At 38.6% G+C, this 12,375-nt stretch overlaps 1 protein-coding gene across 3 annotated transcripts in view; it reads left to right on the forward strand.

The window, feature by feature from the left end:
• Positions 1 to 12,001, forward strand: part of X11Lbeta — a 97,167-nt gene extending 85,166 nt beyond the window's left edge. The window contains exons 9-13 of one of the 3 annotated variants that reach the window (XM_070207618.1): positions 56 to 1,234; positions 3,054 to 3,184; positions 4,655 to 5,422; positions 6,256 to 6,396; positions 6,457 to 12,001. In XM_070207618.1, the coding sequence (XP_070063719.1) occupies positions 56 to 1,234; positions 3,054 to 3,184; positions 4,655 to 5,422; positions 6,256 to 6,396; positions 6,457 to 6,528 (2,291 nt within the window). In that variant the 3' untranslated portion in view covers positions 6,529 to 12,001. The remainder of the gene's footprint in view (positions 1 to 55; positions 1,235 to 3,053; positions 3,185 to 4,654; positions 5,423 to 6,255; positions 6,397 to 6,456) is intronic. The other 2 variants (XM_070207622.1, XM_070207625.1) reach the window with 2 other exon arrangements.
• The last annotated feature ends 374 nt before the right edge of the window (positions 12,002 to 12,375 follow it).

Here is a 12,375-nt window from a genome sequence, read left to right on the forward strand (position 1 = left end):
CATGCGTCTAAGTTAAATATTAATCTCTTGTCGTATTCTCTTTGGCACCTTGCAGGTGTTTTCCACCGGCCGGACATGGTGCAGATGACGCCTCCACCGCCAGCGCCGGCGCCGCATCGCAAGCCCAACTGCAGCACTGATGTTGATCTGCTGCAGACCACCGGACAGGGCAGCAAGCATACGCCGCTGAATGCGGCCATCAGCTCGACGTTGCAGCGCAGCTCGCCCACCGCCTGCATAGGCGTCGGAAGCGGCGCCCCAAAGCCGCGCAGCGCTGGCAGCAATTGCAGCAGCAATGGCATCGGCGGTGGGTTGGGTGGTGGGCCAGCGCCCCCGCCAATCCCCGAGCGCAGCAATATGCAGCCGGTGCAACGCTCGCCCTCGCCCGTGATGAGCTCGCCCGTATGGCTGTCACGGCATTTAGATGGAGGTGCCGGCAAGGCGCTGCTCGAATCGAGCTCAGATAACCACTCAAAGAACCACAGCGCCGACGAGGAGGATGTGGACACGGACCTAGAGACGGACCGTCTGCTGGGCCACCAGCGTCTGGACGATCAGGGCTACTACGATGAGAACAAGAGCTGGGATCGCAAGCCGCGCGGCTCGCTGCTCTCCAAAATATCGCCCAAGCAGCAACAGATGCCCAGCACCAAGACACGCAATGGCTACAATGCGCTGCTCAGCTCCACGCCGGAACTGCCGCCGCCCATTCCACCCAAGAGCTCGGCCAGTCTCAGCGGCTCGGGCGCCGGCAAGCTGCTCGATTTGGTCAGCAGCGTGCAGCAGCGCAGCAACTCGCGCAGCTCCTCGGAGCATAGCCACAAGTCGCCGACAAAGGTGTCCAGCAGCGGGCATGATATTTGCGGCATGACAGCTGCCACAGCTGCCGATGTGGTTGCCACTGCTGTGGTCGCCGCCGGTGCACTGCCCCCTCTGGGCAGTCCCAACAATGGCGGCGGCTCAGAGCGCTCTGCTGCGGGTGTCGCCAAGCTGGATGTGGAGAATGATGGCATCAATGGCGGGGGCATTGTCGGTGTCGCCAGCGGCGTGGCCAATGCTGTCATCAACAACGGCACCAACAGCACCAATGGCAGCACCGGCAACAACAACAGCACCAACACCAACGGCAACAACAACAATGTTGCCATCGGCAGCAACAACAGCAGCGGCAGCGCAGCGGGCAGCAACAGCAACAGCGGCGAGAAAAAAGTGAAAAAGAGTAAGAGCAAAGAAGGTAAATGCTTTGGGTTTATCCTTCGTTCAATTGTTACAATTTTAGTGTCAATATAATACCCAATATCGTAAACAATATCGTAAACTGGTCAGTTGCTGTTGCTTTTCGCTGCAACCCTTTGGTGCATACCCTTTGATGCTAGCAGGCAAAGAGCAACCGCAGCGTGAACAAAATATAGAAATCAAAAAATACCCATATGATAACAGATTTATCTTTGGCATGCCAAAGCTGAAATACCCTTGCAGAGCTAAAAGTAACAATCGATGATACAAAGCACTAGCAGACACATACATGCCTTAGAAGTGCAAAGGCTTGCCTAAGGAACTCATTGTTAACCGATTCTTTCTGTGGCGGTATATGATATTGTCGTTCGATAATAATAAGATGGAATGTTTGACCGATCATTCCTATGGCAGCTATATGATATATACTGGTCCGATTCGGCTGGTCCGGACAAGAAAAGGACAAACCTATGCAAAATTTCGTGTGAAAAACTCCTCAGCCTCCTAATGATTGTGATTAATGGAATAGCACTTGTTCCGGACCAAAAACCGGGTAGTAACTGCTAGAATTAGATACAAATGGGGTTTTACGAGCGGTGCAAGGGTATAAAACATATTTTGATATCTAACACATATGTACGTATATGATTTGCGGCGCAAATCGATAATTTATATTTGATAACAACAAATTGCTAATCGTATCTATATTTATATATATACATATATATATATTTGTATACTTATATATGTATTTTCTATATTCTTTCGCATATTTTATTGCCAAATTTGCGTTTATTGCATGCCTCGTTCGTTCGTTCGTTCATTTTACTGTGTCTGTGTGTGTGTACAATACTTTGTAAGATACAATTCCAATATGTAGCCGTAACTATTTACCAAACTCTAACAGTAACAATAATAATACAACAACACACTTAGACACACCCACCCAAAGATCCACATACGTTCGAGAGTTATCTTTAAACACATATGCGAGTAATTGTACTTACCTTTCGCAATGGATATTTAATACAGTGATCGCTTGCAGATGAGAACGATTCGGTTTCATAAGTGATTCTGGCAGCAAAGAGTAGTTGTTAACATAATGTATACGTGATATAGAATCCAATTTCAAAGGGTATTTGAAAATAGTATGCTTAAAAGCAGGGCTGCAAACTGATTGGGAAAATATGAAGGTGTTTTCTGCACCCTTCGATCGGATTATTACTCTTTTACCAAGATCTTTGTTTCATTCATTTGATACTTGACTCACACATTTCGCGCAATCTCAACTTTTTGAATGAAAAGAGCGGGTTCCAAAAACTGTTTATTTTTCGGCTTAAACCTCCACACGCCGAGAAATGGCGAAAAACTTTGATTTCCACTTTTGGTTCCTAATTAGCCATAAACATTTAAATTATTTATTTACTCAAATTGAAAGTGATGATATCATGAGCAAATGTCAAACTCTTAAGAGTGTTCCTCCAATACTTATGTTGATTTGCAAATAATGTATTATTCTGGACCTTAGTTAGTATGTGATGAGCGAACTGCAACAATATTTCTTATCCATCTTCGAAAGCTCTTCATTAGCTGCATCTCAACTCTCGTCCATATGCTTGGTACACCTTGCAGCGTGCAACAGCATACACAAACACACACTCACACGTACAATATATGTGAACATATATAAACAGATATCTATATATCCAAAATATACGAGTACACATACAAATTGGTTACATTATTTGCCCAGTTATTAATCGATTTTCTCTGTTCTACCAACAACAACAACAACAATAATAATGAACCTCCATCAGGCGGCGCAGTGCTCATTGAAGGCGTTCTATTTCGGGCAAAATACTTGGGTTCCACGCAGCTGGTTTGCGAGGGTCAACCCACCAAATCGACACGGATGATGCAGGCCGAGGAGGCCGTGTCTCGCATAAAGGTGAACTTCCCACACAATTTCTTATAATAATGTATTTCGTGTAGCTCGAGACAATTTTGTAGCGATATGATTTGTAGTAAATAGACTCCTGTAGTCGAGTCTAAAAAATAATAACAATAATAATATGTGCCCCGAAAACAATGTTCGCAAAGATCCTTCGCGATTCTCGAAGTCTGTATTTAAAAAGCAGATTTCACTTTAAACAAATGAATATTTATGAATCATAATTATTCACTTATTTATTATGTATTTATTTATTTGGTTTTTCTATAAGTTTTGTTCCCTCTACTTTTTGAGCTTCGTGCTCAGTGAGCCGACTGTCAGCCCACAGTGCTATGCGGCAATTATTTCAATTATTATTAACAATCGATTTACCTTTTTTTAGCCTCTGCTATAATATTTAAGTTCTAGCATTTCTATATTAATTGAACTATCTATTGTCCAGCTCGCTGGAATTTTGTGTGGAAACACATCTGTTCTCTAACCAACATGATAAATGTTATCTCAATTCATAAAGATATATATATATTAAGAATATTTCACATCAAACAACTTTTAGTTACATCCAACTTGATAAAAAGAAAGGCTGCCAGCCCAATAAATATATTGAGAGTTTTCGGTTCACGGTCTTAGCCAGCATTTAGCCTAAGGCTCAATTCATAAAGTTCGCCTGTTCTTTAATCGATTCGACTTTTTTAAATAAAAAATTGGCTTGCAACTATGTTTGAAAGCACAATATCTATTAAATAACTACTGACCTCTATTTGCATTATTTAAGTTTTATTATTGGACTTATGAATAATTATTATTTTATCATTTGCAATATATTTCTTAGTAGATAACTTTCTGCATTAATTAAACTAACAGTTAATTGATATTTAGTCATTTTTATCTTGAACTTAGTTTTCAATTTTTTTCGCTTTAATTTCGTCTCAAATGATCAAATATTTATTTAATTTTAAGTAAAACTGTCTCGTGGGGCACAGCTCAAATCTGCTTTATGATTTAACAAAATTAATAAGCTACTTATTTAGAATTTCTGCCTGATGGTAAACGATCTAGTTTTAAATGAAAACTCATGCCGACTTTTGATTATTTTTTCATGCATCTCAATTTGTTGCCATCTACATCCCAACTGAACAAACTGCTCTGCTCCGTATTTGTAAACGCGTAATGAATGTGATGAATTCACTAAACGAATCCACGTATCGCCATGCAATCCACACAATCGATATCAAAAATTCGCATACCCTAGGCCCTGGTAAGTAGTGCATAGTGAAATAATGAATTCAGTCTTACATTTGATCTGATTTGCGCTTAATTGAAGAATTTCATGTTTTTCTTATGCAACAAGCTTTAAACTAAGCAATGTCAAAGTAAACATAAGCGCATAACTATTAATGTAGAGATCAACATAAATATCATCTATGGAAGATATAGAGCATTAAATTATTTAATTATCATAAACAGGCACCCGATGGCGATGTGCAGCCCAGCACGGAGGTGGATCTGTTTATATCAACAGAGAAGATAATGGTGCTGAACACCGATCTGAAGGAAATCATGATGGATCACGCGCTCCGCACCATCTCCTATATAGCAGATATCGGGGATCTTGTGGTGCTGATGGCGCGTCGTCGTTTCGTGCCCCAGGACATTGATGATGCACCCAAGCCGAACCGCACGCCCAAGATGATCTGTCACGTGTTCGAGAGCGATGAGGCGCAGTTTATTGCACAGTCGATTGGTCAGGCCTTTCAGGTGGCATACATGGAGTTCCTTAAGGCTAACGGTATTGAGGATCATCGCTTTGTCAAGGAAATGGACTACCAGGAGGTGCTCAATAGCCAGGAGATCTTTGGCGATGAGCTCGAGATCTTTGCCAAGAAGGAGCTGCAAAAGGAGGTCGTTGTACCCAAGGCCAAGGGCGAAATACTCGGCGTGGTCATTGTCGAAAGTGGCTGGGGCTCCATGCTGCCCACGGTCGTCATTGCGAACCTCATGAGTTCTGGTGCGGCGGCGCGTTGCGGCCAATTGAATATTGGCGATCAGCTGATCGCCATCAATGGACTGAGCCTAGTTGGTCTGCCGCTCTCCACCTGCCAGACGTACATCAAAAACACCAAAAACCAAACCGTGGTCAAATTCACAGTTGTACCCTGTGCGCCCGTCGTCGAGGTTAAGATCAAGCGGCCAGAGACCAAATATCAACTCGGATTCAGTGTCCAAAATGGCGTGGTAAGTTTGAATCGCATTTGATTGATTGACTGACTGATAAATTAACTGATTGACGGGCTGATTGACTGTATGACAAGATTACTGACTGATTGACTGCAAAACTGATAAATTAACTAAATGACAGACTGACTGATTAATTAACTGACTGGCCGATTGCCTGTCTGATGGACTGACTGATTGACGGACTGACAAGATTACTGACTGACTGACTGATAAACGAACTGACTGACTAATTGATTAAATGATTGACGGGATGATTGAATGTCTGATTGACTATGGAATTGACAAAATTACTAACTGACTGACTGATTGACAGCATGTCTGACTGAGTGCCTGCCAACTAACTGCTTAACCGACTGATTAGTTAGCTGACTACGGACTGATAGACTGATGGATTATCAAGCTTTAACTTCTGATTAAGTTCATAACCATTCGACTGATTGTCTGACAAACTTATTAAATAGCTGACTGAAGTCGAAAGCACGAGCCATCAGTCCAACCCGTAAGAGCTAGAACATAGGCTCCTTTAAAGATGGAATATCAGAATATATCCACAAGGGTGAAAAGAAAGTGGGAAGACTCATACAAAGTACCTTTATGTTTTTTAACCGATGCTGAATGTATGAAAATTTCATCAACTGCTAAAAATGGGGAATGTTAAATTCTACACACAAGTATAAAAATGTGTTGTCTCTTATTTTGTATACGATTGTATAAAATATATAATTTTAAAGATTTATATTAAAATTCATTTAACAAAGTGTGTTACCTTATCTAAAAAATAAGCACAGATAATATAGTACTTGAATTAATCTCCGATATTTATCTTTCAGATCTGCAGCCTGTTGCGTGGAGGCATTGCGGAGCGGGGTGGCGTTCGAGTTGGTCATCGCATCATTGAGATCAACAACCAGAGCGTTGTGGCTGTGCCGCACGAGAAGATCGTCAATTTGCTGGCGACATCAGTGGGCGAGGTAAGCGCAAGCAAGAGCTAAGCGAAGTTCAAAGACTAATCCCCCTTCTATCACTTACAGATACTCATGAAAACAATGCCCACTTCAATGTTCCGCTTGCTAACCGGCCAGGAAAACCCCATATATATTTAAGCGATATCTATCAATAGACGATAGGCAATGAAGAGCGCGTGCGTAGTAGGCAGAATTCTAATGATATATATATATGATATATATATATATAAATATATGCATATATTAATGTGTATGAATATGCGTATCTGTATAGACTTAGTTTGATATAACGCTGATACTTATATAAAGCATAGAAAACGTTCTAATTTAGCTATCTATTGTGTGTGTTGTTTTTTTTTTTTTGTGACTACTATAGAATAAAGATATAACAGAACGGAAGAGTATAGAAGAGTATGTGGAAGCTATGACAAATAACAAGCGTAAAACTTTTGTTCCAAACTGCAACCAAAAGAAAAATATAACAAAGAAAACTATAAACAAAATGAAGAGAAACCAAAAGTAAAGAAAAGAAATGACAGAAATTGCACGCCTTTTTGCAAAGCTTAGAACTAATAGTTAATAATGTGAGGGGAGAGCGCTGCGACTCCGTTGCGATTGTTCGGGTAAAAACATATATATACACATATTATATATCTATACATACGCATATATATAAATATATATATATAGATATATATATTGATATATCTATATATATATATCTTTATATATCTAAATATACACGATGACCTTTTTGCGAAAACGTCCTTAGCTTAGTTGAACAGCGTACAGACACAATTAGTGAATATAAAGATAGTTACGATTACAATGCCTTTGCCAACTACGCACTCCCCAACTACGCACTTCCTTTCCTCCTCTTCAAATACCATTAATAAATGTGTAAAGATTGCTTTTTTATAACACCCGCAAACACAAACACACACACGCATATATATGTACATATACATTTGGTCCGCTCATAAAAAAAACCATTCACAATAACACATTTCAGCAAAATGTGATTAAATATTAAAATGGAAATAGCTCGGCTAAATACAGTCCGATTTCGGAATGATATGCCTCTTTCTACTCGTACGGATCCCGACAATCGATTGCCATCCAAAAATCCGCAATCTAAGAGATGACCCAAAATGACCAAAAATACAGTGTAACCATCACGTTTTTTTCGGAAAATGACTTTTTTTCTGAAATCAATGACTGTGATGCCAATCTATTCTATATTCTTCCACGACTTAACCCTCCTTTTTTGGCCGCAATCGGGCTTCATTTGGCCAAGATGTGGCCATTTCAAGTTTTTCAATGAAATTCGTGTGGTTGTGGACATAGCAGTAATACAAAGCATTGCATACTTTCGTGCTGCTCGCATAATGCTTTCGAGCCAATTAAAATAGCTCTTTTACTGCATACTTTTGGTCCGCGCATAATTAAAACCATTCACAATAACACATTTCAGCAAAATGTGATTAAATATTAAAATGGAAATAGCTCGGCTAAATACAGTCCGATTGCGGAATGATATGCCTCTTTCTACTCGTACGGATCCCGACAATCGATTGCCATCCAAAAATCCGCAATCTAAGAGATGACCCAAAATGACCAAAAATACAGTGTAACCATCACGTTTTTTTCGGAAAATGACTTTTTTTCTGAAATCAATGACTGTGATGCCAATCTATTCTATATTCTTCCACGACTTAACCCTTCTTTTTTGGCCGCAATTGGGCTTCATTTGGCCAAGATATGGCCATTTCAAGTTTTTCAATGAAATTCGTGTGATTGTGGACATAGCAGTAATACAACGCATTGCATACTTTCGTGCTGCTCCCATAATGCTCTCGAGCCAATTAAAATAGCTCTTTTACTGCATACTTTTGGTCCGCGCATATATAAAACCATTCACAATAACACATTTCAGCAAAACGTGATTAAATATTAAAATGGAAATAACTTGGCTAAATACAGTCCGATTTCGGAATGATATGCCTCTTTCTACTCGTACGGATCCCGACAATCGATTGCCATCCAAAAATCCGCATTCTAAGAGATGACCCAAAATGACCAAAAATACAGTGTAACCATCACGTTTTTTTCGGAAAATGACTTTTTTTCTGAAATCAATGACTGTGATGCCAATCTATTCTATATTCTTCCACGACTTAACCCTCCTTTTTTGGCCGCAATCGGGCTTCATTTGGCCAAGATATGGCCATTTCAAGTTTTTCAATGAAATTCGTGTGGTTGTGGACATAGCAGTAATACAAAGCATTGCATACTTTCGTGCTGCTCGCATAATGCTCTCGAGCCAATTAAAATAGCTCTTTTACTGCATACTTTTGGTCCGCGCATAATTAAAACCATTCACAATAACACATTTCAGCAAAATGTGATTAAATATTAAAATGGAAATAGCTCGGCTAAATACAGTCCGATTTCGGAATGATATGCCTCTTTCTACTCGTACGGATCCCGACAATCGATTGCCATCCAAAAATCCGCAATCTAAGAGATGACCCAAAATGACCAAAAATACAGTGTAACCATCACGTTTTTTTCGGAAAATGACTTTTTTTCTGAAATCAATGACTGTGATGCCAATCTATTCTATATTCTTCCACGACTTAACCCTCCTTTTTTGGCCGCAATCGGGCTTCATTTGGCCAAGATGTGGCCATTTCAAGTTTTTCAATGAAATTCGTGTGGTTGTGGACATAGCAGTAATACAAAGCATTGCATACTTTCGTGCTGCTCGCATAATGCTTTCGAGCCAATTAAAATAGCTCTTTTACTGCATACTTTTGGTCCGCGCATAATTAAAACCATTCACAATAACACATTTCAGCAAAATGTGATTAAATATTAAAATGGAAATAGCTCGGCTAAATACAGTCCGATTTCGGAATGATATGCCTCTTTCTACTCGTACGGATCCCGACAATCGATTGCCATCCAAAAATCCGCAATCTAAGAGATGACCCAAAATGACCAAAAATACAGTGTAACCATCACGTTTTTTTCGGAAAATGACTTTTTTTCTGAAATCAATGACTGTGATGCCAATCTATTCTATATTCTTCCACGACTTAACCCTCCTTTTTTGGCCGCAATTGGGCTTCATTTGGCCAAGATATGGCCATTTAAAGTTTTTCAATGAAATTCGTGTGGTTGTGGACATAGCAGTAATACAAAGCATTGCATACTTTCGTGCTGCTCGCATAATGCTCTCGAGCCAATTAAAATAGCTCTTTTACTGCATACTTTTGGTCCGCGCATATATAAAACCATTCACAATAACACATTTCAGCTAAACGTGATTAAATATTAAAATGGAAATAACTTAGCTAAATACAGTCCGATTTCGGAATGATATGCCTCTTTCTACTCGTACGGATCCCGACAATCGATTGCCATCCAAAAATCCGCAATCTAAGAGATGACCCAAAATGACCAAAAATACAGTGTAACCATCACGTTTTTTTCGGAAAATGACTTTTTTTCTGAAATCAATGACTGTGATGCCAATCTATTCTATATTCTTCCACGACTTAACCCTTCTTTTTTGGCCGCAATTGGGCTTCATTTGGCCAAGATATGGCCATTTCAAGTTTTTCAATGAAATTCGTGTGGTTGTGGATATTGAAGTAATACAAAGCATTGCATACTTTCGAGCTGTCTGTTCTAAGAATCTACACGACTTAACCCTCCCAATCAAAAAACTCTTATTTGTATAACTTAGAGCAAAAATTTCTTTAATATTTGTCTCACTAAAAATGTAAACTAGGATAAATCAATGCGTACAATATATTTAGTGTTGTGTGTGTTTTGCCTTCCCTCTACATGTTTGTGCGTTTCTGTTTTACATTGTATACAACAATTTAAGTCTTTTACGTTGCCATCGAATCTTAACAACTAAACAAATATGTTTATTAGTAATATTTTTTAAATATTTACAAATGATGGCAAGATGGCTTGCCTCGGCGCACCTAGCGCAGCTCTACATAAACCACATTTCATTTCAAGTTATTATCAAAAATTCCAACAAAATCCACAAGAACATTTGTTGCTTCGCGGCTTACAAGTTTCACTAGGTTTTAGTTATAAATATATATCCATATAGCTTACTTCTCGAAGAACACATATACGTATTTTAAAATATATAAAACTTTAATGTATATATCGAGTTTTGGGTGCTAAGCCCCGTCCCCCAAACCCTCCACCTTTCATCCTATCACAATTTGAAATTGCGAACGCAGCTCCACTTTGTGTAGACATCATATGAGTTAAAGTACATATAGAAATATGTATTTATATAAACATACTTACACTCTATGTAAATTAAGATGCGCTTTTAGTAATATCTATTTCCCCCAGATATCCTGAGTTAGGCAAATGGCTTCTCCTGTTTATTTTGTAACTTTGTAACAGTTTTGTCTTGATTGCAGAAGAATGCTTCAAGTCAGCTTACTAGAACAACACACAGTCACACACACACATACACACACTGACACACTAGACGCTTCGATTTCAATAAACATCTTCGTCCAAAAATTGTGCTACTACTCGTTAAACAAGTTGATAGAATGAGAAAAATGTAAAACCAAAGCAAATGCTTTACTATATATATATATATATGTACCGATATATATATATATATATATATTCATATATATATATATACTTACATACTATATAGATATAACCTATATCTAAAACATTAAAGCCTAGCATACATACATATATGCATATATATACATACATCCGATAGACACACACACACACAGGCATATGCATTTCGTTGTAAAATACTCGCATGGCAAAAAAAAAGAAAGAGAAAAAACAAAAAAAAAATTAATGAATTATCAATTACTTGTAATGCATTACTCGTAATTCATTATGAAAACAATGTGCTTAATATATAGTAAAATTTTCATGTGAATTGCTTGCATTTTGGCTTGATCCGGTAGTCGGGGGCGCCACTGGCCACGCCCACGCCCACGCCCACCAATACAAATACAAATACAAAACCAAATATGATAATAATAGCAGGCAAATCTCTAATGAATAAACAACAAAATAAATGACCGCTTCAGCCGCCGAAGGCACATCCAGCAATGGGCCCCAGCACCAACTTTGGATCAGCACTAAAAGCCATGCAAAGCAAAAACAAAGTAAAAAAAATGAAGAAAAAAAAGAGAAAAACACATTACAACAAATACATTACAGAAATTATAAATGAAAGCGAAATGAAGAAAACAAATATATAAGAGAAATAATTGTTTAACTTTTTTTTTGTGGTGTAAATTATTTATACATATATGTATACATATGTATGTGTATGCATAAAATTCATGAGTATATATGGACGTATTTATTAAATAAATTGCATAGAAATTATATAAGGAGCAATGATGATTATTTGTAAAGGCGCATTAAACCAAATACAAAACGAAAAACAAAATACAAAATACAAAAATCCAAAAACAACAACAAAGTAATTGATATATAATCGCATGCGTAACAAAAAAAATATATACACAAAAGTCAAAGCAAAAATTGAGCATAATAAACAAACGAAAAACAACAATGTCTTTTTATTATTATTATGTCTATTTCTAACTTATAGCAGAAAACGCCTCTTTTATAATATATATGCCTATTTGATACATATGATATATAGAACATATTAGAATTCGAAAAGGAACGCAACATCACGCAACCCCTGTTGTATCACCTGGAGTGGTCTGAGTAGACGCTGTAGTTGAACCTGACGAAAATGTTCCAGCCTTGTCAGCTTTTGAGAGACTGTTAAAAGCAATGTCGGTGCCTCTTTGGCCCCACCAACTCAAGTGTTACCTTCAGCCCCATCAGCTACTATTTTGGCATTTGTTCCCTCTCGTAGACAAGTTTTTGTGTCTCGACTTTCGTCTGAAACCACTTCTGAGTCATTGGCAGCCTACATTGCGAGCA

The sequence above is a fragment of the Drosophila virilis genome, chromosome X (genome assembly GCF_030788295.1).
Source record: "Drosophila virilis strain 15010-1051.87 chromosome X, Dvir_AGI_RSII-ME, whole genome shotgun sequence".
NCBI classification, from domain to species: domain Eukaryota; kingdom Metazoa; phylum Arthropoda; class Insecta; order Diptera; family Drosophilidae; genus Drosophila; species Drosophila virilis.